A 24,064-nucleotide genomic window follows, 5' to 3' on the forward strand; every position below is an offset into this window, starting at 1 on the left:
TTGCTTAGAACAGGTTAACTTCACATTTGAATGTCCTCTTCTGGTCAAAGGAGAAAGACCAACACTTCAAGGTGGATTAATTTATTCTATTGTGTTTTATGAGATATTGTTACTTCTTAACAGTGTTTGTGTCTCTCTGTTAACTTTTCTATTCACTACATAACCAGATTATTCACAAGGAGATCCACCTAATATATTTAAGTAGAGACAGGTGCTGGTCTCAATCTTAAAGAATAACAATAGGAGAGATGGAAATGCATCTAGAAATTATGCCACAGGCATTTACAGGAAACGTATTAGTCATTCTGTGAAGATCCTAACTTACACAAGGATGACTAACCTTAAGATTTAGTGAGATGGCTTCATTATCTGAGTCCCTAATAGTTCAGAGGCTCTAAAGATCGATGTCCAGAATAGTGTTATAACAGTAGCTTCTTAGAGTTCTGAATGAGGAGAAATGTGGAGGCTGGGTGAAAAACTCAAGTAAACAAATGAGTATGGAAAAAAAAATCCTAAGCACTGCACCCTTTCACGCACCTAGCACGTTTCAGATCATGCTGTGTTAGTATCATGAGATGCTTGAGGTCTCGATCAGAAATGTAACTCAGTTTTGTGAGCATGATCCTAACTATATTTACAAAAATGATCCTAGAAAAATCCTGCAGTCTACTTTGGAAAATTCCCCTTGTGCCTCAATAGTACTTTGTGAAGTTGCTATGTTGTCGCCATTGGTTGTTTTTTTCCATTATGAATCATTCATTGCAACTAATATTTTTATATTTTTTCTCAATCCAGACAGATCTAATTACACAGATTTTCAAGTCACAGTGTGCGCATACAAGATAACTGCTGCTACATCTGCTTCTCCTGCAAAGTCTATAGCAGCTTCTGTATGATTTTCAACATGCCCTCAGGTAACTTGACGCAAGTGGTTGAATTCATTCTGGTTGGTTTTCCAGGTAAACAGGAAATGAGGCTTCTGCTCTTTTTTATGTTCTTCCTGGCTTATGTGCTGACAGTGATAGAAAATGCAATGATTGTTGTGCTTGTTTGGACAAATCTCCAGCTTCACAAGCCAATGTATTTTTTCCTGGGCAATCTTTCTTTTCTGGAGATCTGGTACGTCTCTGTCACAGTGCCCAAAGTGCTTGTGAGCTTGGTGACGAAGAGACAAGGCATCTCCTTCACAGGCTGCATGGCTCAGCTATTCTTCTTCCTGGCACTGGCCTGCAGTGAGTGCACTCTCTTGGCTGTCATGGCCTACGATCGCTATGTGGCCATCTGCAACCCATTGCATTACTCAGTCATCATGGATCACACTCTTTGCACCCACCTGGCCATTGGCTCCTGGATGAGTGGCTTCCTGATTTCCACAGGGAAGGTTTACTTCATTTCACATCAGACCTACTGTGGGCCTAATATCATCAACCACTTCTTTTGTGATGTCTCCCCCTTACTGAAGCTAGCCTGCACCAACATGTCAGTAGCTGAGCTTATGGATTTCTTACTGGCCCTGCTCATCCTTCTTGTACCACTCATTGTGATTATGGTCTCCTATGTGTGGATCATCTTCGCTGTCTTGGGCATCCCCTCAGCCCAGGGGCGTCACAAGGCCTTCTCTACCTGTGCCTCTCACCTCTTAGTGCTCACATTGTTCTACACAGCCTCCCTGTTTATCTATGCCAGGCCTCAGCCTATTGATTCCTTCAGCTCCTACAAACTGATTTCTGTGGTCTACACCGTACTGACACCCCTCATCAACCCGGTCATTTACTGCCTAAGGAACCAGGAATTCAAAATTGCTTTTAGGAAAACAATATACTGGAGCAACATCTCATCATAGAAATTTCATCTAGGGTTTCTCTTATTTATTTAACTCCCTTTCTACTCTGTAAAAGTGATTTCTACAGGTCCTAATAAATTACCTAGTGTTCATCTATAAGATTTGGGAGATCCTGAAGAAAGAGAGGAGAGAGTTCAGAGGAACTTGCACTACCTCCCATGAGGAAAGCTAGTGGTCAGGGGAACAGAGGCTAATCACAGGTAAAAAGTAAATTGCGGACAGCTGTGGGTCTTTGGTCCTGCTCCCAGTTTTAGTGCTCCCCAGCCCCATATGAGCCTTAATTAGCCTCAGAGCCCTATCCAGATCTAAGATCCCTAAGCTGGGAATAACTTTTTCTCTTGTTCCCACTAAAGATACTCTATTTAGTAGTACTATTCTGTGAAGTCCTTAGGATAACATACACCTATATCATAGGAATCTAGAATAGAATGACAGAGTTAGAAGGTATTCTAAGAGGTCTGTAGGCCAACCTCCTGCTCAAAACAAGCTCAGTTACATCAGGAACTTGTTCAGGTGAGTTTGCATACCTCCTATCATGGTTTAGCCCCAGTCAGCAACCAAGCACCACGCAGCCGCTCACTCGCTCCCCCCTGGTGGGATGGGGGAGAGGATCGGAAGAGTAAAAGTGAGGCAACTCGTGGGTTGAGATAAAGACAGTTTAATAGTAAAAGCAAAAGCTGCGCACGCAAGCAAAGCAAAACAAGGAATTCATTCACTCCTTTCCACGGGCAGGCAGGCGCTCGGCCATCCCCAGGAGAGCAGGGCTCCATCACGCGTAACGGTTACTTGGGAAGACAAACGCCATCGCTCCAAACGTCCCCCCTTCCTCCTCCTTCCCCAGCTTTATATCCTGAGCATGGCGTCGTATGGTACGGGATACCCCGTGGGTCACTTTGGGTCAGCTGTCCCGGCTGTGTCCCCTCCCAGCTTCTTGTGCACCTGGCATAGCACGGGGAGCTGAAAAAGGCCTTGATCAGTGTACACACTACTTAGCCACAACTAAAGCATCTCCACATTATCACCGCTGTTTCCAGCAAAAATCCAAAACACACCCCCATACTAGCTACTAAGAAGAAATTTAACTCTACCCCACCTGAAACCAGGACAGTATCCACCCCTTATTCCATACCATTTACATCATGCTCAGGTTCCACACTATCCAATACAACCACACTAACCTCCATCCCCCTTCCCATCCTTTGATAAAATACACAGATATCATTTAGTCCACGGCTTTGGGCTCCATCTCTTCTTGTGGTCACGCAGGACAGGAGAGGTGGTGCATTGCGTGGAGTTACTGGGCACCAAAGCCAGCTCAGGTCGGGTCACTGCTGCGCTTGCACTGCTTCTTGAAAGGCTTGTCCTCCGTTGGTTCAGGTGGTTCCTGCTGTAGTAATTCCTACAACATGCAACTCAAATCACAGGTTGCAACAATTTAAAGGTATATCCACCAAAATCGCCACCCCTGGCCCCTTTGGGCCAGGTTATAGGTTTTAACATTGCAGTGAACTCCTCCCCTTGCTCCCAGCCTGGCTAGCAACCAGGGGTTTCTGCTATAGTAATTTCCACAACAAGGAACTTGTGCTGGTTTTGGCTGAGAAGGGGTTAATTCTCCTCACTGTGGGGGTCAGCTACCTTTCCAGCTTCCCGCGCTCTGCCGCGTGGCGTGGCAGGGGGGGCTGGGAGGGGCAGGGCCATGGTGGGGGCGGCTGACCCCGACTGGCCAATGGCAGGTTCATTCCATACCATGTGACACCATGACCAGTATATTGAGGGGGGGCAGTGGCAGCGCGCAGGCGGCGCGGCGTCGGGTCGGCGGGGGGTGAGCGGCCGCGGCGCGTGCGGTTTGTTCCGGCGGTTCGCTCCCCCTCTCCCCTCCCTTCCCCCCTCCCCCGGGGCTTTGCGCCTCTCGTTGTTCTCCTTTACATTGCATTTTCTACTGTTGTTTCTTTTAATTTTCATTATTAAACTGTTCTTATCCCAACCCACGAGCGTTACCCTTCTGATTCTCTCCCCCATCTACCGGTGGGGGAGTGAGCGAGCGGCTGTGTGGGGCTGAGCTGCCGCTAAACCACGACAGTCCTTTTGGCGCCCAACGTGGGGCACGAGGGTTGGAGATAACAACAGCTGCTGGTCCCAGCACCATGTTGTCCTTTTTGCAGTTGGTGTTAAAAATCGGTGTTGGTTGTTTGAGTCTGCTGTGTTCTGCTGTGATTAGTAATGTTTTGCCTACGAGATTTGTTATACAAACACTCGTTTTCAGCTTTATCTGGTATTTGGGGTTTTTGCTGAAACCGTTACTGTACTTCGGATACCACCTTGTTGAGGCAATTAGCAATTATACCTCCTCCTCTGAGAGATTTTATATGGAGGAAATACAGAATAATACCTTTGCAACTTTGTTCTATGATGTCTGTGCCTTTGTTACAACAACGTTTTTGTATCTTGAACATCCTTGGGTGGTTAAGGTGCAGTCATTGTTAGTTTTTGGGCATGTTGTTTTGGTTTTGACTAAGCAACTTAAGAATATCACCCAGAAATCTGCCCCGAGGCTTGATAGTTACGAGTGGCAGGGCATGTGGGATAGCATGGGCAAATACCTAGGGCAGTGGGCACCCCCAGTGTTTTGGAGTTTCACCCCCGAGCAAGTGCAGAATCCTAAAAAACTAGTAGAATATTTAGAGAAAGTATGTTGTTACGCTGGGAACTCCAGAGAGACACAGATAACTGCAACGTGCTGGGGTCTGGCCCATGCATACCGAGCCCTGCTCAACAGTATTCAGTGCCCCCAGGGGGAAGAGAATGTCTCTGGATTGAAATGCAAAGTGACTGGCACTGTAGACAATCCAGCCCTGACAACAGGCACTGCAGCCACTCAAACCCCCACAACAAGTACCGGAGCTAGCTCAGAAAATAAACCCGTACCAGTATCAGTTGCCCCCATACATAAGACGAAATATTGGAAGCGGACATCAACTCGTTTAGAACGGGATGATGAAGAACCAGGGCCATCGCGGGGAGAGGAGGGAGAAGTAATAAATGAAATAGAGACCACCCGATCCCTGTCCTTAAGCGAGTTGCGAGATATGCGAAAAGATTATAGCCGTCGTTCAGGTGAGCACATTGCCACCTGGCTGCTCCGATGCTGGGATAATGGGGCCAGTAGCCTGGAACTAGAGGGAAAAGAAGCCAAACAATTGGGATCCCTTTCTGGGGAAGGGGGCGTTGACAAAGCAATTGGAAAAAAACCACAAGCCCTCAGCCTCTGGAGGCGACTCCTGTCTGGAGTGAAGGAAAGGTATCCCTTTAAAGAAGATGTTACATATCGCCCAGGAAAATGGACAACTATGGAGAAAGGCATCCAGTATCTCAGGGAATTAGCTGTGTTTGAGGTGATTTATGGTGACCTGGATGATCAACGGTCATCCAAAGATCCAGATGAAGCCGAGTGCACACGACCCATGTGGCGGAAGTTTGTACGGAGCGCACCATCTTCACATGCAAACTCATTGGCAGTGATGTCCTGGAAAGATGACGAGACACCAACGGTGGCAGAGGTGATAGATAGACTCCGGGATTATGACACAAATATCTCTTCCTCGCTTGTCTCTGCTGTGGAGAAACTATCCCAAGAGGTCCAGCAACTCAAAGAAGATCTGTCCTACTCCCCACCTCGACAGAGCAGTGTCTCAGCTGTTAGGAATAAGCGTCCTTTGGCTCAAAGAAGGGGATACACACCACGGGCCACCCTATGGTTCTACCTGCGTGACCACGGAGAGGACATGATGAGGTGGGATGGCAAGCCTACTTCGACCCTACAGGCACGAGTACATGAACTGCAAGGAAGAACAGTCACTCAGGGAGGCTCTTCCAGGAAAGCTGCTGCTCCAGTTTCCAGCGAGCAAGTCCCCAGACAGAGGAGTAGAAGCGCAGATTTTATTTCTAAGTGTAATAGAGGGACTCCTGATTCACATTTACAGGAAGTGAGTTGTGACTGCCATGATCAGGACTAGAGGGGCCCTGCCTCCAGCCGGGTGGAGGAAAGGGATAACCGGGCTTACTGGACTGTGTGGATCCGATGGCCTGGCACGTCCGACCCACAGGAGTATAAAGCTTTAGTGGACACCGGCGCACAGTGCACCTTAATGCCATCAAACTATATAGGGGCAGAACCCATCAGCATTGCTGGAGTGACAGGGGGATCTCAAGAGCTAACTGTATTGGAGGCCGAAGTGAGCCTAACTGGCAATGAGTGGCAGAAGCACCCCATTGTGACTGGCCCAGAGGCTCCGTGCATCCTTGGTATAGACTACCTCAGGAGAGGGTATTTCAAGGACCCAAAAGGTTACAAGTGGGCTTTTGGTGTAGCTGCCTTGGAGACGGAGGAAACTGAACAGCTGTCTACCTTGCCCGGTCTCTCAAAGGACCCTTCTGTGGTGGGGTTGCTGAAGGTCAAAGAACAACAGGTGCCAATCGCCACCACAACAGTGCACCGGCGGCAATATCGCACCAACAGAGACTCTCTGATCCCCATCCATAAACTCATTCACCAACTGAGGAGCCAAGGAGTCATCAGTAAGACCCACTCACCCTTTAACAGTCCCATATGGCCAGTCCGGAAGTCTAATGGAGAGTGGAGACTAACAGTAGACTATCGTGGCCTGAATGAAGTCACTCCACCGTTGAGTGCTGCTGTGCCAGACATGCTAGAACTTCAATACGAACTGGAGTCAAAGGCGGCCAAGTGGTATGCCACAATTGATATTGCTAATGCATTCTTCTCAATCCCTCTGGCAGCAGAGTGCAGGCCACAGTTTGCTTTCACATGGAGGGGCGTCCAGTACACCTGGAATCGACTGCCCCAGGGGTGGAAACACAGTCCTACCATTTGCCATGGACTGATTCAGACTGTACTGGAACAGGGAGAAGCTCCAGAACACCTTCAATACATTGATGACATCATTGTGTGGGGCAGCACAGCAGAAGAAGTTTTTGAGAAAGGTGAGAAAATAGTCCAAATCCTTCTGAAAGCTGGTTTTGCCATAAAACAAAGTAAGGTGAAGGGACCTGCACGAGAAATCCAGTTCTTAGGAATTAAATGGCAAGACGGTCGTCGTCAGATTCCAATGGATGTGATCAACAAAATAGCAGCCATGTCTCCACCAACTAGCAAAAAGGAAACACAAGCTTTCTTGGGCGTTGTGGGTTTTTGGAGAATGCATATTCCAAATTACAGTCTGATCGTGAGCCCTCTCTATCAAGTGACCCGGAAAAAGAATGATTTCAAATGGGGCCCTGAGCAACGACAAGCCTTTGAACAGATTAAACGAGAAATAGTCCATGCAGTAGCTCTTGGGCCAGTCCGGGCAGGACAAGATGTAAAAAATGTGCTCTACACTGCAGCCGGGGAGAATGGCCCTACCTGGAGTCTCTGGCAGAAAGCACCTGGGGAGACCCGGGGTCGACCCCTAGGGTTTTGGAGTCGGGGATACAGAGGGTCTGAAGCCCGCTATACTCCAACTGAAAAAGAGATATTGGCAGCATATGAAGGGGTTCGAGCTGCTTCAGAAGTGGTTGGTACTGAGGCACAGTTGCTCCTGGCACCCCGACTGCCAGTGCTGGGCTGGATGTTCAAAGGAAACATCCCCTCTACACACCATGCAACTGATGCTACGTGGAGTAAATGGGTTGCACTGATCACCCAGCGGGCTCGAGTAGGAAACCCCAGTCGCCCAGGAATCTTGGAAGTGATTATGGACTGGCCAGAAGGCAAAGATTTTGGATTATCACCAGAGGAGGAGGTGACACGTGCTGAAGAAGCCCCACTGTATAACAAACTGCCAGAAGATGAGAAGCAATATGCCCTGTTCACTGATGGGTCCCGTCGCCTTGTGGGAAAGCACCGGAGATGGAAGGCTGCTGTATGGAGTCCTACACGACAAGTAGCAGAAACTGCTGAAGGAGAAGGTGAATCGAGCCAGTTTGCAGAGGTAAAGGCCATCCAGCTGGCCTTAGACATCGCTGAACGGGAAAAGTGGCCAGTGCTCTATCTCTATACTGACTCCTGGATGGTGGCAAATGCCTTGTGGGGCTGGCTGCAGCAATGGAAGCAAAGCAACTGGCAGCGCAGAGGCAAACCCATCTGGGCTGCCACATTGTGGCAAGATATTGCTGCCCGGGTAGAGAAACTGGTTGTAAAGGTACGGCATGTGGATGCTCACGTCCCCAAGAGTCGGGCCACTGAAGAACATCGAAACAACCAGCAGGTAGATCGGGCTGCCAAGATTGAAGTGGCTGAGGTGGATCTGGACTGGCAGCATAAGGGTGAACTATTTCTAGCTCGGTGGGCCCATGACACCTCAGGCCATCAAGGGAGAGATGCAACATACAGGTGGGCTCGTGATCGAGGGGTGGACTTGACCATGGATATTATTGCACAGGTTATCCACGAATGTGACACATGCGCTGCAATCAAGCAAGCGAAGCGGGTAAAGCCTCTGTGGTATGGGGGACGATGGCTGAAATATAAATATGGGGAGGCCTGGCAAATTGACTATATCACACTCCCACAGACCCGCCAAGGCAAGCGCCATGTGCTTACAATGGTAGAAACAACGACTGGCTGGCTGGAAACATATCCTGTCCCCCACGCCACTGCCCGGAACACTCTCCTGGGTCTGGAAAAACAAGTCCTGTGGCGACATGGCACCCCAGAGAGGATTGAGTCAGACAACGGGACTCATTTCCGAAATAGCCTCATAGACACCTGGGCCAAAGAGCACGGCATTGAGTGGGTGTATCACATCCCCTATCACGCACCAGCCTCTGGGAAAATTGAAAGGTACAATGGACTGTTAAAAACCACACTGAGAGCAATGGGGGGTGGGACATTCAAGCACTGGGATACACATTTAGCAAAAGCCACGTGGTTAGTCAACACGAGGGGATCTGCCAACCGAGCTGGCCCTGCCCAGTCAGAAATCCTACATACTGTGGAAGGGGATAGAGTCCCTGTAGTGCACACAAAAAGTATGCTGGGCAAAACAGTCTGGGTTCTTCCTGCCTCTGGCAAAGGCAAACCCATTCGTGGGATTGTTTTTGCTCGAGGACCTGGGTGCACTTGGTGGGTGATGCGGGAGGATGGAGAAATCCGATGTGTGCCTCAAGGGGATTTGATTTTGGGTGAAAACAGTCAATGAACTGAATGGCACAATGTGAACTGCTATATAATATTGTGTGTCACCTCTGTGTTGTATCAATGATATCAGAGTACGAGCCTCCCAACCCATGGAAGATCAACTATGAAACAAGCCGTGCAGCAGTGATGGAACGATGACTGACTCGGTATGCAGCAACCCAACGCCACACACCATCTCTCCCACCCGGAAAGACTGATACAACAGATGGAGCCCAGAGTCATGGACTGCGTGAACTCAATGGACATTTTAATGGACATTTTACAGGGAAGATCCATGAACTAAGGGAATGATGTCTGTGTATTATGTTAAAGGATGGGAAGGGGAGGGGTGGTGGTTGGTACGGTTGTATTGCATCATATGGGACCTGGGCATGGTGTAAGTGGTATGGAATAAGGGGTGGAGAATGTGCTGGTTCTGGCTGAGAAGGGGTTAATTCTCCTCACTGTGGGGGTCAGCTACCTTTCCAGCTTCCCGCGCTCTGCCGCGTGGCGTGGCAGGGGGGGCTGGGAGGGGCAGGGCCATGGTGGGGGCGGCTGACCCCGACTGGCCAATGGCAGGTTCATTCCATACCACGTGACACCGTGACCAGTATATTGAGGGGGGGCAGTGGCAGCGCGCAGGCGGCGCGGCGTCGGGTCGGCGAGCGGCTGCGGCGCGTGCGGTTTGTTCCGGCGGTTCGTTCCCCCTCTCCCCTCCCTTCCCCCCTCCCCCGGGGCTTTGCGCCTCTCGTTGTTCTCCTTTACATTGCATTTTCTACTGTTGTTTCTTTTAATTTTCATTATTAAACTGTTCTTATCCCAACCCACGAGCGTTACCCTTCTGATTCTCTCCCCCATCTACCGGTGGGGGAGTGAGCGAGCGGCTGTGTGGGGCTGAGCTGCCGCTAAACCACGACAGAACTCAAATCCCGGGTTAGAACAATTTAAAGGTATTTCCATTACAGTCTCCACCCCTGGTCCATTTGGATCAGACCATCAGGTTTGACGTTGCAATGAACTCCTCCCCTTGCCCCTGCTCTGGTTCGGACTTACCCACAGACTGTTGTCCTTTAGGGTTGTACCTGCTCCAAGTGGATCCTTACCCGGGAGCCACAGTCTCTCCAGGGGCACACCTGCTGCAGCATGGACTTATCCAGAGCCACAGTCGCTTTGAGGTGTGCCTGTTGCAGCGTGGCCTTCTGCATGGGCCTCAATGCTTTCAGAGCTATACTTGCTCCAGCATGGCCTTGGCCACAGCTGCAGTCCCTCCAGAAGTAAACTTGCTCCAACACGGCCTTGCCCATGGCTGTAGTCCCTCCAAAGCCTGCTCCAACATGGCTTTTCCCATGGCTTCAGTCCCTCCAGAACTAAGCCTGCTCTGTTGTGGGCTTATCCATGGCCACGCACTTTGAGGTGCTCCAGCATGACCTCATGCACAGCCACTGATGCTTCAAGGTGTACCTGCTGCAGCACGGACTCATCTACAGCCACAGACACTTCGAGGTGTACCATCTCCAAGATGGATATATCCCTGGGCCACAATTGCCTCAGAGGTATACCTGCTGTGGCACAGACATAACCAAGGCCACAGATGCTTCGCGATATACCCGCTCTGGCACGGGCTTATACACAGCCACAGATGCTTTGGGGTGCCCTGCTCCCACATGGACCCATCCACAGCTCACAGTCCCTCTGACTCGAGTTCGCACTGGAGTTCCAGCCTGTCCAGTGCAGCAGCACAGAAACAGCAGCAGGGCCCTGGCCATCTGCCAGCCCAGGCGCATCGCCATGGCTGTTATCAGAGTGTTCCCAGGCCCGGCAGGGGAAGGGGATAAGCAGTACAGCAGTACAGCGAGCAGTGAAAGCAAAAAGCACCACTAATGAGCACTAGATTTTAAGGCATGCAGTAAGTCAGGCGAGCCCCCAGCAAGCACAGAAGCCTGCCATACAATAACTGAACAGCAATAACCGCTATAAATTCCATCTAGCACATTCAAATAAAATCTGTCGTTATCTCAAACCTTTTGTGCCCCATGCTGGGCGCCAAAATGGACTGTCGTGGTTTAGCCCCATTCAGCAACCAAGCACCACGCAGCCGCTCGCTCGCTCCCCCCTGGTGGGATGGGGGAGAGGATCGGAAGAGTAAAAGTGAGGCAACTCGTGGGTTGAGATAAAGACAGTTTAACAGTAAAAGCAAAAGCTGCGCACGCAAGCAAAGCAAACCAAGGAATTCATTCACCCCTTCCGACGGGCAGGCTGGTGCTCAGCCGTCTCCAGGAGTGCAGGGCTCCATCACGCGTAACGGTTACTTGGGAAGACAAACGCATCACTCCAAACGTCCCCCCTTCCTCCTCCTTCCCCAGCTTTATATCCTGAGCATGGTGTCGTATGGTACGGGATACCCCGTGGGTCACTTTGGGTCAGCTGTCCCGGCTGTGTCCCCTCCCAGCTTCTCGTGCACCCGGCAGAGCACGGGGAGCTGAAAAAGGCCTTGACCAGTGTAAGCGCTACTCAGCAACAACTAAAACACCTCTGCATTATCACCGCTGTTTCCAGCAAAAATCCAAAACACAGCCCCATACTAGCTACTACGAAGAAATTTAACTCTATCCCAGCTGAAATCGGGATACCTCCAAAGATGTATATCTCACCACTTAGCTAGGTCCCTTATTACAATGTCTGATCACTCTCAGAATCACAGAAAGGCTGAGGTTAGAAGTGATGTCAGGAGATCGTCTAGTCCAATGTCCCTGCTTGAATAAATATCAACTAGAGTGGGTTGCTCTGGGTCATGTCCAGTCAGGGTTTGAATATCTCCATAGATGGAGACTCCACAAACTCCTTTGAAACTAGTTCCAGTGTTCAACAGGCCTCAGAGTAAAAAAGAAAATTTCCTATCTTTAAAAAGAATGTCCTGTATTTCAATTTGTTCTCATTGCCTCTTGTCCTTTTGCTAGGAACCACTGAGAATTCTGGCTCCATCTTCTTTACTATTCTCATCAGGTATTTATACATACTGATAAGAATCCTTCCTGAGGCTTTTCTTCTCCAGGTCAAACAATCCCTGCTTTCCTAGTCTTTCCTCATATGGAAAATATTCCAATTGCTTAATCATCTTAGTGGCCCTTCTCTGGACTTGCTCCAGTAGCTCTGTGTGTTTTATGTGCCATGAGCCCAGAACTGAACACAGTATGCTAGATGTGGTCTCACAAGTGCTGATGTCCCTCAACATACTATGTTCTTTCTAGTGCAGCTGAAAAAGCTGTTGGATTTTTGCAAGGCTGCACTGATTTTCAGTTTGTTGTCAATGTGGATACACAGGCTCCTTTTTGCAAGGGTATTTTCCAGACAATAGTCCCCATAAAGTATTGGTGAATGGGGTTATCCCTCCACAACGTCAGAGTCTAACACTCTCTGACCATGTTCTTTAAGATATTCCTCTCATGGACAGTTTAATGTCTTATTTGATGTTATTGGACATTATACAGGATTTTTATTTAACATGATACAGCAATGTTCTTAAATCAGGATACAAGTATAAACTGCACATAGCAGAGAGTAGCAATTGGAATACCCAGTTGAATCACAATGCAAATATGAATTTCATTACCTTTTTCTACAATATGCTGGTCATCTGCAGCCAATGAGAGGCAACACATGGGTTGAAACCATCTCAAGCTGACTGCTCTTTTGGAAGTTCTTTTTGATTGTTGTCCACTTTTAATATACTATATTGGGCTGAACCATGTAACCCTGCCCCTGGCTAAGTTAGGAAGATATATGCACTCTTTTGATCAACTCAGAGACAAGTAATTATGCAGCTGTTTGATCTCCTCAACTGATATAGCTGGCTGATCTACTGCACTGATATAGCCATTTACCTAGAACCAAGGATACCCTCTGGTCTCCTTTGTGCGTAACTCCAGCTTTCTTTGCAACAGCTGCAGTCAGTAACTTCCTATGTTATTCCCAGACCTTCATAAGAACAAACCCCTCTTCCATCTCCTCAGACCGTCCTGCCATTGTAGATGTTTGTTGACAGGTCACAACCAAGTGCAGGACTTTGCATTTCCCCTTGCTGAACTTCATAAGACACCTGTCTGCTTATTTGTCCAGCTTCTCAAGGTCCGTCTGAGCACAACAACCTAGTTTATCAAACACCTTTCACAGTTATGTATCACATGCAAACTTTTTGACAGTGCACTCTAACTCATCCATGTGGAATTTGCACCGCTGATCAAAACTCTCTAAGCCTAGCAGTTCAGCCAGTTTTCAATCCACTTCACTGTCCACTTATGTAATCCACACTCCATGAATAAATTCATGAGGATGTTATGGGACACAGTGTCAAAAGCCTTGCTAAAGTCAGGGCAAAAATCATGCACTGTTCTCCCCTCACCCACAGAGCTATTCATTTCATTGTGGATGTGCATCAGACTATTCAGGCATGCTTCCCCTTTCATACGTCCAAGCTGACTACTATCAACCACTTTCTTGTCCTTCATATATTTGGAAATGGCTTCTAGGCACGTTTGACCAATCACCTTCCCAAGGACTGAGGAGAAGGTTGATTAGCCTGTAGTTACCCAGATCTTCCTTCTTGCCCTTCCTGAAGGCAAGGGTGACCTTTGCATTCTTCCTGTCCTGAGGAACCTCCCCAGATCACAGAGACCTTTCAAGGACAATTGAGGGTGGCCTTGAAATGACACTGCCCAGTTCCCTCAGCATTTATGGGTACATGCCATCAGATCCCATGGAATTCTGCAGGTCTAGTTTGTTTTACGTTCCCTAACCTGATCATCCTCCACTGACAGCAGGTCTTCCCTGCTCCAGATTTCCCATGAGTCTCAGGGTCCTGGGATTCCTGAAGGCAAATCTTATTAATAAAGGTCAAGGAGAAAAAGGCTTTAACTACCTAACCTTTTCCATGTCCTTGGTAACTAGGTCTCCTCATCCGTTCAGCAGCAGGCCTACATTTTCCCTAGTCTTCCTTTTACTGCTGATATACCTGCAGAAGCTCTTCTTGGGCCTCTCAAGACTCAGGTCCAGAATAATTTTTATTATCTTAAAGAAATGTTAATACAGAGAACAGTTCAGTCTGGTCTTACAGATTCCATCTTCCTTTTGTACAGCTATGAATAAGAAAGACTTTTTATGTGGAAGAATACATTTCCTTGCTTGATTCAGATATAGGTCTGAATGTAATCACTTGATCCATGTGTTCCTTTATTTATGAGGAAGGAAAACATGTAAACCAGATAAAAATCTTTTAAATTTCAACTTTAAACTCAATAGTCATTGAGTATATTCGCCTAGAAGTGATTTACAAGCACATGAAGGACAGAAATGTGATGGGAAACAACCATCCAATTTAAAATTGTGCCCAACCAACCTTCATGCCTTCTATGAGGACATGACTGTCTTTGTGGATAAGCAGAGAACTGTACATTTTTATTTCCTTGACTGTAGCCTTTGAGATGGTCCTCTAAATTATATTTATAGCCATATTGGAGCATGGGCTGAATAAATGGACTATGAGATAGGCAGAAAACTGGATGGACTGCCAGGCTGAAAATGTTATGATCAGTGGTATAAGGCCTACAGGAAGGCCAGTCACAACTGGAATCCCACAATCATGAACTCTGGTGAACACCCTTATCACTGATCCAGTTGAAGGGATAGCATGTACTCTCAGAAACTTCATACATGATACCAAATTAGAGAGAGAGGTCAATAGTCAGGATGACATGACAGCTCTTCAAAAGGACCTTGAAAGCCTCTATAAATGAGCTGCAGGAACATCATGAAATTCAACAAGGGCAAATTCATGAAGTTCAGTAAAGGCAAATGTAAGCATTAAATTCACATAAGCAGACAGGCTGTGGGCCAATGTGTAAAAAACTGCTTTGCAGTGGTTCTTCCACTATACTCACTCCTTGTGAGACCGTAGGTGCAGTACTGTGTCCAGATTTGGGCTCTCCAGAACAAGAAAGTCACTGACATCCTGCAGTGAGTTTACTGGAGGGCCACAAAGATGGTTAGGGATCTGAAGTATGCGATGTATAAGGAGAAGTTGATTGATAGCTGGATTTTTTCATCTTTGAGAAGGTGAAGGGTTGTTCTTCTTCCTGTCTTCTCCTACCCAATGGTACACAGTTAAGATGAGAAGCATCAGACACAAGTTGCAACATAGGAAACTCCAGACAGATATAAGGAAAAACTTTATCACCCTGAGAGACAGCATTCAATGGACTCAGCAGTTTTTGCACTGATGGGGGCATAAATTCTGCTGAGTCCCATGTACATGTGCTCAAGAACAGTGGTGATGTGCTGCAGGGCATGGTCCCCAGCACAAACTGGAGCAACTACCCTTGTGTTGTGGTTTAACCCCAGTACACAACTAAGCCCCAAACAGCTGCTTCCTCGCTCTTCTATTAGCAGGATAGGGGAAAGAAACAGAAGGGTAAAAGTGAGAAAACTCATGGGTTGAGATAAAAACATTTTAATAAGTAAAGCAAAAACTGCATGCACAAGCAAAGAAAAAGGAGTTCATTCACCACTTTGCATCAGCAGACAGATGTTTAGGCCTTTCCAAGAAAGCAGAGTTTCATTAGACCTAACAGTTACCTGGAAAGATAAACACCATAACCCTGAATGTCCCCCACTTCTTCCTTCTTTCCCCTAGCTTTTATTGCTGAGCAAGGTGTCTTATGGTGTGGAATATCCCTTTGGTCAGCTGGGGTCATCTGTCCCAGCTGTGTCCCCTGTCAACTTATTATGCACCTCGGGCCAACTCACTGCAGTGGCAGTGTGAGAAGCAGAAAAGGCCTTGACACTGTACAAGAACTGCTCAGCAACACCTAAAACTTTGGTGTATTATCAACACTGTTTTGGTCACAAATCTGAAATATAGCACTATATGAGCTATATGAAGAAAATTAACCCTATCCCAACCAAAACCAATACACCTTGGAATGGTACAGGTCTCATCTCAGACCAAGCTTCCAAGGGAGGATGCAGGTCTTCAGGCATCAAGCTACAGGGAATTCTTGGTGCCTCTCTCCGCACCAAGTGTCCTTGTCTGCAGGAAGTGTATAGTGGTTGAGGATCTGTGCCACCAAATTATGAACTATTGGAGGAGGCCAGAAGGCAATGTAGCACCAGAAATGAAAACAAAAACAAAACACAAAACAAAACAAAACAAACAAAAACCCCAGCTGGTGGGTTATTCTCCAAGACCCTGCAGTTACAAGAGATTGAATCGCCAACTGTATGGAAGATGGGACAGGCATATTCAGTGCTTATCAGATTGGGCAGTAGAGACTCCCTCTATGTAAAAAAATCAATTGTCTGCACAGAGCTGTCTGAAAATCAGCGATAAACAGGCTGAGAGCTTGTGGGTAAAAACTGACAGCCACAATGAGCTCTGTGGTTGGTTTTCTGCCACTCCCCATAGCACTGCAAGCACTGTGTAACTAATTAGGGAGCTCCCAGATGTGTTTCAATGAACAGCACAATTTTCATTTGTCATTGCTTTTAATTATGTATAATGAGGAGAATGGAAATTAAGAAATATTGAAAGGAAATTAGGCAGGCTTTATATCCTGGTGGGAATCAGGCAGAAAGAGGAAAAGTATCTTTGTGATCAAGCAAGAAGTGACCAAAGTAAAAGTTAAATTCATGCGCTGGGAGTAAGACAGTTCTTATTACAGTCTGCTCTCTTGTCACTGCAGCCCACAGCAGTGTCAAAGGCTTTATTTGCAAAGTCTTTGTCTGCTCTAATTAGCACTGTCTTTACCTGTTGTGCTAACTAATCACAGACACAGAAGGAATATTCATTACAACTGCAAAAGAATTTCAAGACCTTTTTTTAATGAAAGAAGGAAAAACCTTATTTTAAAAAAAAAGTAATATCTTTTACCCTGGTCCCACTGAACTCCAGTTTCCTCAGGACATGAACCCTGAAAAGAGCTACCTCAGTGGAGAGAAAATTTCAGAGGCAATTAGATTAAGGAATGTTTAAACAATGGAATGGACAGAAACAAATAAAGAAAAACTGAATGCACATGCAGAAGAGAACGCCATTGCCTTGCCAGATAATTTAGCAGATGGACAGGACAACTGGGTATCAACTTGACTGGTTTAGGAATTACAGAGGTAATGAGGTGGAACTACGGATAGGAGCGTTTGTTTGGCCTGGCTTTTTTTTTCTAAAGTTAACACCATTTTTCAACATTTCCATGATGGGAACATGGGAAGTTATAGCAAAGACATTTCAAATGTGAACAATATGTTCAGCCAGAATAGAGGGAAGAATTCTTTGGAAATGTCAAAGTAATTGTTGGAATTGTTCATTTAAAATTCATATACTATTTATAGCCAAAAGAACCATTGTCAGCCAAACAAAACAAAAATATTATCATGAGCTAAACAATAGGAAAGGTAAATAGCAACATTTCTTACAGTTAAAAATGTATGGATTGTAAGAAAAATCTTTTGAGGGAGTGAAGTAGTATTTCCTTCTGAAGTGTATTGCTTGTTTCTTGCTTTTATTATTAAAGCATTCATAACATTTTGGTTTTGGGTATCAGTACTTATTTCAGGGATGGACTAAAGTAGCTTTCTTCTCCAAGCCTTGTATGTTCTGACCTTTCTAGAAAAGTACACAAGACTCCAGTTGATGTTCTCAGCAGGCTGACTTTTGCAGGAGCCTACATAGGCAGCTTAGACTTGAGGGTGTATTTTGGGTGAACTTAGTGGATTTAGCTGAAATGCACAAAAGAGCCTTTCTTACAGTGTGTACATAATAAAAGAGCCTGCAGTCTAGCTAGTCATTTGCAAAGTCCTGCACCTGGGACAAAATAAGCCCCCTCCAGAGGACAGGCTGGAGACCTGGCGAGCAGATTGTTGAACCTGTCTCAGCAGCGTGCACTTCAGATGATGAAGGCAGACTGTCTATTGTGCAAAATAATTAGAAACTGCTTGCTTTATGCTGAAACACCTCTTGTCGCTTGTTGGGGGAGAATCAGGGAAGTTGTACTTTTCATTGTCTGTGCTCATTCTCTGGTTTTATTTTGGACACAATGCTCACTTCTTAGGGCCTGCACTGATGTCTTTGACAGACACAAAGTTTAATCTGCATTTGGAGACCTACAGCATTTTTTGAAGTTCAGAAAGGGTGGAATTCATCAGATAGGCAGGAGCGAGAAGCTCAAGTGACTCAACCACTTCCATGGGCAGCCTGTGCCAATGCTTGACAACTCTTTCAGTTAAGAATTTTTTTCCTAATATCCAATCTAAACTCCCCCCGTGCAACTTGAGGCCATTTCTTCTTGTCCTATTGCTTGTTACTTGGGAGAAGAGTGTCCTGGTTTCAGGTGGGGTAGAGTTAAATTTCTTCTTAGTAGCTGGTATGGGGCTGTGTTTTGGATTTTTGCTGGAAACAGCGGTGATAATGCAGAGGTGTTTTAGTTGTTGCTGAGTAGCGCTTACACTGGTCAAGGCCTTTTTCAGCTCCCCGTGCTCTGCCAGGTGCACAAGAAGCTGGGAGGGGACACAGCCGGGACAGCTGACCCAAAGTGACCCACGGGGTATCCCGTACCATACGACGCCATGCTCAGGATATAAAGCTGGGGAAGGAGGAGGAAGGGGGGACGTTTGGAGTGATGCGTTTGTCTTCCCAAGTAACCGTTACGCGTGATGGAGCCCTGCTCTCCTGGGGATGGCTGAGCGCCTGCCTGCCCGTGGGAAGGAGTGAATGAATTCCTTGTTTTGCTTTGCTTGCATGCACAGCTTTTGCTTTTACTATTAAACTGTCTTTATCTCAACCCACGAGTTGCCTCACTTTTACTCTTCCGATCCTCTCCCCCATCCCACCAGGGGGGAATGAGCGAGCGGCTGCATGGTGCTTGGTTGCTGAATGGGTCTAAACCTCCTTTCAGGTAGTTGTAGAGAGCAGTAAGGTCTCCCTTCAGCCTCCTTTTCTCCAGAGTAAACAACCCCAGTTCCCTCAGCTTCTCCTCATAAGGCTTGTGCTCTACACCCTTCACTTGCTAGTGAACTCGCTGCAGCGTGGGTACCTCTCCATGGGTTCACAGGTCCTGCCAGGAGCTTACTCAAGTGCTGGCTTCCCACAGGGTCACAGCCTCTTTCAGGCTTTGGATAAAAATTAAGTCCTTTTATATAATAGGACAGAAGAGAGCATAAGGCACCTTCACTTTGAGCAGCCAACAAATACTGTTAATTTCTATTTTTCATCTGTAACAGTCAATAAGTGATGATGTTTTCTGTTTTTGCAGGCCAATTTTATTTTCCCAGACTGTTTACACTTTTTCAGATTACAAGTTGCTATTACAGTTGCTTTGCTTGCATGTGCAGTTTTGCTTTACCTATTAAGCTGTCTTTATCTCAACCCACAAATTTTTACACTTTTACCTTTCCCATTCTCTCCCCCGTCTCACTGGGCATGAGAGAACAATGAGATGAGCAGAATAAGTGGAAAAAGCTCTGCGATGACCTTGAACTGTTGGGATTCTGAGTATGATGGAGATGGTATAAGTGTAAGAGATCAGGGAGACAAAACATAATCCAGGAATGACAAAAATAGAGAAGACAAAAGCTGTCATGTCAACCACATGGATATTAGGAAAAATTTCTTTACTGAAAGAGTTGTCAAGTATTAGAAGAGGCTTCTCAGCGAGGTGGTAGAGTCACCATCCCTGGAGGTGTTTCAAAAATGTGTAAACATAGCACTTCAGGACATGGTTTAGGAGGTATGGTGGTGCTGGGTTGACAGTTGGACTTGATGATCTTAGAGGTCTTTTCCAACCTTATTGATTCTATAATTCCTGCCCCAAGTTCCCTTTTTGTTGAGGCAGACATGCACAGGAAGAAAAAACTGTTGGAAAGATTTGATAAAAAACTAAGTGTCCTCTTGGTGGACTTTTGAGGGTCTACCTTACAATGAAGGACTCTGTGGGAGGCATCACAAAGGTCTGTCAGACACCGATGGCAAAAACTAAAGCGAAGACACTGAGTACTTCTGCCCTGTCTTCATCTGCTCTGTCTAAATCACAAGCCCCATTCAGCAGTGAGCCCATATTTTCCGTCTTTGTTCTTTCCCTGTTAATGCAGCAATAGAAGTTCCTCTTGTTGCCCTTGACATCTCTTGCAACTCTCAACTCCAGCTGAGCTTTGTTTTTCCTAACCACATCCCTGCATGCCAGAGCAATTTTTCTGTATTCCTCCTGTGTTCTGTTCCTACTTATACCTCTTTTACATGCTTTCTTTTGCATTGGAGCTCAGTTTTTTTGGCCAGGTTAGTCTCCTGATATGGACCATTTTTGTGCTTGAAAGAGATTTCCCTTGAAGACTTGTAAGCTCTTTTGAGCTCCTTTGCCCTTTACAGCAGATCCCTATGGGATCCCAGCTCCTTGGCAGCAGGAGCCACAATGGCAGGATGGGAGGCTGACAGCATCCTGGGCTGTATTGGCAGTAGTGCAGCCAAGTATGGACCAACCAGAAGTGGTTAGTCCACTTTACTCAGTACCCATCTGACCATATCTAGAACGTTGCATCCACTGTTGGGCTCCACAAGAGAAGGAAAATGTTAATGCACTGGACTGAGTCGAGCGGTGTGCCAGGAAGGTGGTTGGGGCTGGAGGAAATGGCCTATCATATGAATCTTTCCCACAAGTCCCCAGCTGGCCCTCTGCCCTCCTGTAGAATCGTTGTTCTTTCATGTAAATGGAAACCCCTTCCACTTCATCCTTGCCTGTCTTTCCCGTTTAGCCTTCACAGAGCACAGAAATCAGTCAAGTAAGAGCTCAGTTACTCCAGTGACATCACAGCTGTGCATTGGCTTGCAGAGCTCTGACTCTGTGTGTAGCTACTTACAGAAAGCCCAGTTTTATGCTGTTTTGTTTTTCCTGAGGGCTGTCCCACTCTCATTACCCTGCCCCATAGATTTACCACACTGTCCTCCGTTCCTGCCCTCACTTGTAGGCTGTGATCCCCAACCTCCAGTGTACCTTGTTTAAAGCTTGCCTCATCAGTCTGACTTCTTGACAGATTTCTCATTGCACTTCCAAAGGGGTGCTCCAAAGCAGCACCCCTTCCAGGTCTGGAGTTTTGGCATTCACTTTTCACAGGGGTATGGCTCCAAGCAAGCTCAGCAAAGTCTAGAATAAAGATTCAAGATGCACATCTCTTCTTCTAAGGTTTCCTTGCTGGTCTAAAACTCTGTCCCTACCTGAATCCTCTTGGACCTGATGAGGCCCACTGGAAAAGGAAAAGTCAGGGGAGGGTGTCAGGAAGGCAGGCTGAAGTACCTGTGTGGGTGTACTTTGGCTGCAGGAATGGGATGGCTCCCTGCCCAGCAGCCACTTTCGCTTCTGGTGGGGGGGTGCTTCCCTCAGGGAACATGGGAGCCTTCCCCCACTCCACCCCTGCCAGCTCCAAACCCGCCCCCACCCAGGGCGGGCAGTACTGGGCAGCACCCCCTCCCTCCTTTTCTTTCTTTCCCTCCCCTCTCCTCCCCTCCCCACGCGGGGCAACACTGCTGCAGTTTGCTCTGCAAAGCACCCCTGCTACACGCAAGAGGCCTTTCCTAGGCAACATCCCCATTTTGGAGCCTCCAGCACAGGGCCAACCCACAGCATGGTCTCTATTAATGCCTCTCCCTCCAGACTGGCTCCCCGATCTGGGCCCCAAAAGCACCCTCCGTGCTCCTGCTTTCCTCATGGCTCCACTGACTCCCCAGAGCTGCCCAGAACCTGGAGCACCCCTGCACACAGCGCCTCCCACCCGCCCCAGAAGACAGGGCTGGCAGCACCTCTGGTTCCCAAACATATATGCCAGAGTGCACGTTTGGCAGCATTCTCATTCTCGGAATCCACCCAGGCACTGCGGCAATGACCGCAGCTCCCATCCATCCCTGCCACTTCCTGCAAAGACCAGCCTTCTGCCTCCTCCTCCTCCTCCTCCTCCTCCTCCTCCTCCTCCTTCTCCGAGAGCAGCTTTTCATGCTGAAACTGAAAACTACAGGTTTCAGTCCCGGTGCCATTGCTCCTGCTGCAGTCTGCCATTCCATGGTGAGTGCGTTTGTCTGTGCATCCATCCATCCTTCCTTCCCTCCTGCAGACCTGTTCTGCGTGCATGTGTGCATTTGTTTGTCCGCGCTTGCCATACCCTGGCAAAGACTTGGAGGCTTCTGTGTGTCTCCCTGTGTTTGCTGCCCCATCCTGCCAGGCCACTTAGTTCAAATGGTACCTACACATTTGGGCTCTTTAAGGTCAAGGATAGCAGACTAAGGTCCAAAATCACAAAGAGGTACACACACAAATCATTATATTTATATCATTATATATCTTACCTGACAGAAAAAAAAAATACAGGAACATGGATGTGCAAGCATATGAATTTTGCTATTGGGACCCTTAAAAGCAGTTGCCCATAAACTGGGATTTCTTCTGCAGACAAAGAATCATATCTTTAGTTTTTTGTCAGTGTAGCATCTCTCTGTTTCATCAAATAGGGGCTATCTCCCCAGGAATTCCTCTGACGAAGGGGTCCTCCAGAATCCGGAGGATTATCCAACTACCATTTAAAGAAACTAACAGCAAGGATGACTGACTGAGGGTAGAAACCTCTGAGAGCACCAGAGAGAGAGAGAGAGAGAGCACCTCCTGATATGAGTAAAGCAAGGAAAATTATACCTGTCCTTAAGTTCGGTGGTGAGTGAAGTCCAAGCCCCTGGTGTCCGGTTTGCACCTGCTGACCTTCCTTCCTTTCTTTTTTTTTCCTTTGACTTTTCTCACTCTCTGCTTTTGCTCCGCACAGACCCCAGACTTACGTGAGAAACTTACATTGATTCTTGTGGAGTCGTCTGAGATTTACATGTGGTAAGCAAAAGGGGCCGTTAACTCAGAAAGCCTGTCTGGGTCAGCACTGGCATAGAATAAAATACTGCTGGCAATGCTGGGCTGAGCCAGGGAAGTAGGAGATAATTCTGCGCCTGGGAACAAAAGGGAGGTGCCCAAGAGCCATTCCCTTGGAAATCTCACACCGAGCAGGATCAAGCGCTAACAGCACCTCCCAGCTCTCTTGGTGCTGTTATTACCATGCCTGGGAGGGAACTGCACAATCATGCACCGCACCCTCCCGGCGGCAAGGTTAGAAAGACTTTTCGAGACAGTTCTTCTGCCCTCCACCCTGATTTTGTTACCAGTCGTGACTTTAGTCCTGGGGTAATGGGGCAGGTTTCCATGAATCAGGGTTACGTCTGCCCCAGTGCACAGCCGGGCCGTAGCCGCTGCTTGCTGTGCCGCTTCCGCTGCGTTACAAGCAGAGCGGAAGGGCGGCGGCCTGGGTGAGCCGCGCCGCAGAGGGGCCGCGCCTTCTCCGGGCTTCTTTGCAGGGAGGAGGACGCAGTTAAGGCAGGCACCTCTTCCCGGTGACCGGGGTGGGGCGGCCGGGGCCGATGCCCCGGGGCTCCGCGCTTCCCTTCCCGCCCCCTCCTTCCCCGCCTCCATCGCCGCCGGCCGCACGGATGTGCTGCTGTGCCCCATCCCCGCCGGGGTCCCCGAGGTCTCCCACCCCCGCTCGTGTCTCAGCGGTGCCCGGGACGGGCCGCCCGGTGCGACCCTTGCCCCCGCCCCGCCGCTCGCTGCCCGGGACCCCCTTGTGCTGCTGTTCCTGCAGCTCAGGCGAGGCCACTGCTTCTGCCCCAAACGTCGTCCTGTCCGCTCCAAGCACGTTAGTAACAACCTAACACAGCACAGGTTTTCCTTGCCTTTTCCTTGCTCTGCCCCGTGTTTCTTGGGACACGTTAATACTTCAGGTAATACATTCAGATAATTCCTCCTCACCTTCCCAATTCACTGGGAAGACCATCTGGGCCAAGTTTCTTGTGACACAGCTCCCCATGGCTGAGTGCGGGAGCCAGCCAGGCTCTCAGTCTGTATCTTCCTCATTAGCCTTTCTCCAGAAAAGTATTTCTCACTGGCATCCACTGGCTGCACCAAATGTTTTGCCCCAGGAGGTGC

At 47.7% G+C, this 24,064-nt stretch overlaps 1 protein-coding gene across 1 annotated transcript; it reads left to right on the forward strand.

Annotated features, from left to right (window-relative positions):
- The first annotated feature begins 904 nt into the window (after nt 1-904).
- Nucleotides 905-22,925, forward strand: LOC142068092 (olfactory receptor 6B1-like). The gene is made up of 3 exons (XM_075117338.1): nt 905-1,816; nt 5,516-5,608; nt 22,860-22,925. The coding sequence occupies exons 1-3, from the start codon at nt 905-907 to the stop codon at nt 22,923-22,925; spliced, it is 1,071 nt and encodes a 356-aa protein (XP_074973439.1).
- The last annotated feature ends 1,139 nt before the right edge of the window (nt 22,926-24,064 follow it).

This window comes from Phalacrocorax aristotelis, chromosome 23 (assembly GCF_949628215.1).
Source record: "Phalacrocorax aristotelis chromosome 23, bGulAri2.1, whole genome shotgun sequence".
In the NCBI taxonomy this organism is placed as follows: Eukaryota; Metazoa; Chordata; class Aves; order Suliformes; family Phalacrocoracidae; genus Phalacrocorax; species Phalacrocorax aristotelis.

What these genes read in the sequence shown, in the direction of transcription:
- LOC142068092 (XM_075117338.1), top strand. Translation starts at nt 905, where the DNA reads ATGCCCTCAGGTAACTTGACGCAAGTGGTTGAATTCATTCTGGTTGGT. An exon ending in AAATTGCTTTTAGGAAAACA is followed by an intron (nt 1,817 to 5,515) that starts ATATACTGGAGC and finishes CCTACTCCCCAC; the next exon opens with CTCGACAGAGCAGTGTCTCA. An exon ending in CACCCTATGGTTCTACCTGC is followed by an intron (nt 5,609 to 22,859) that starts GTGACCACGGAG and finishes TGCTCCGCACAG; the next exon opens with ACCCCAGACTTACGTGAGAA.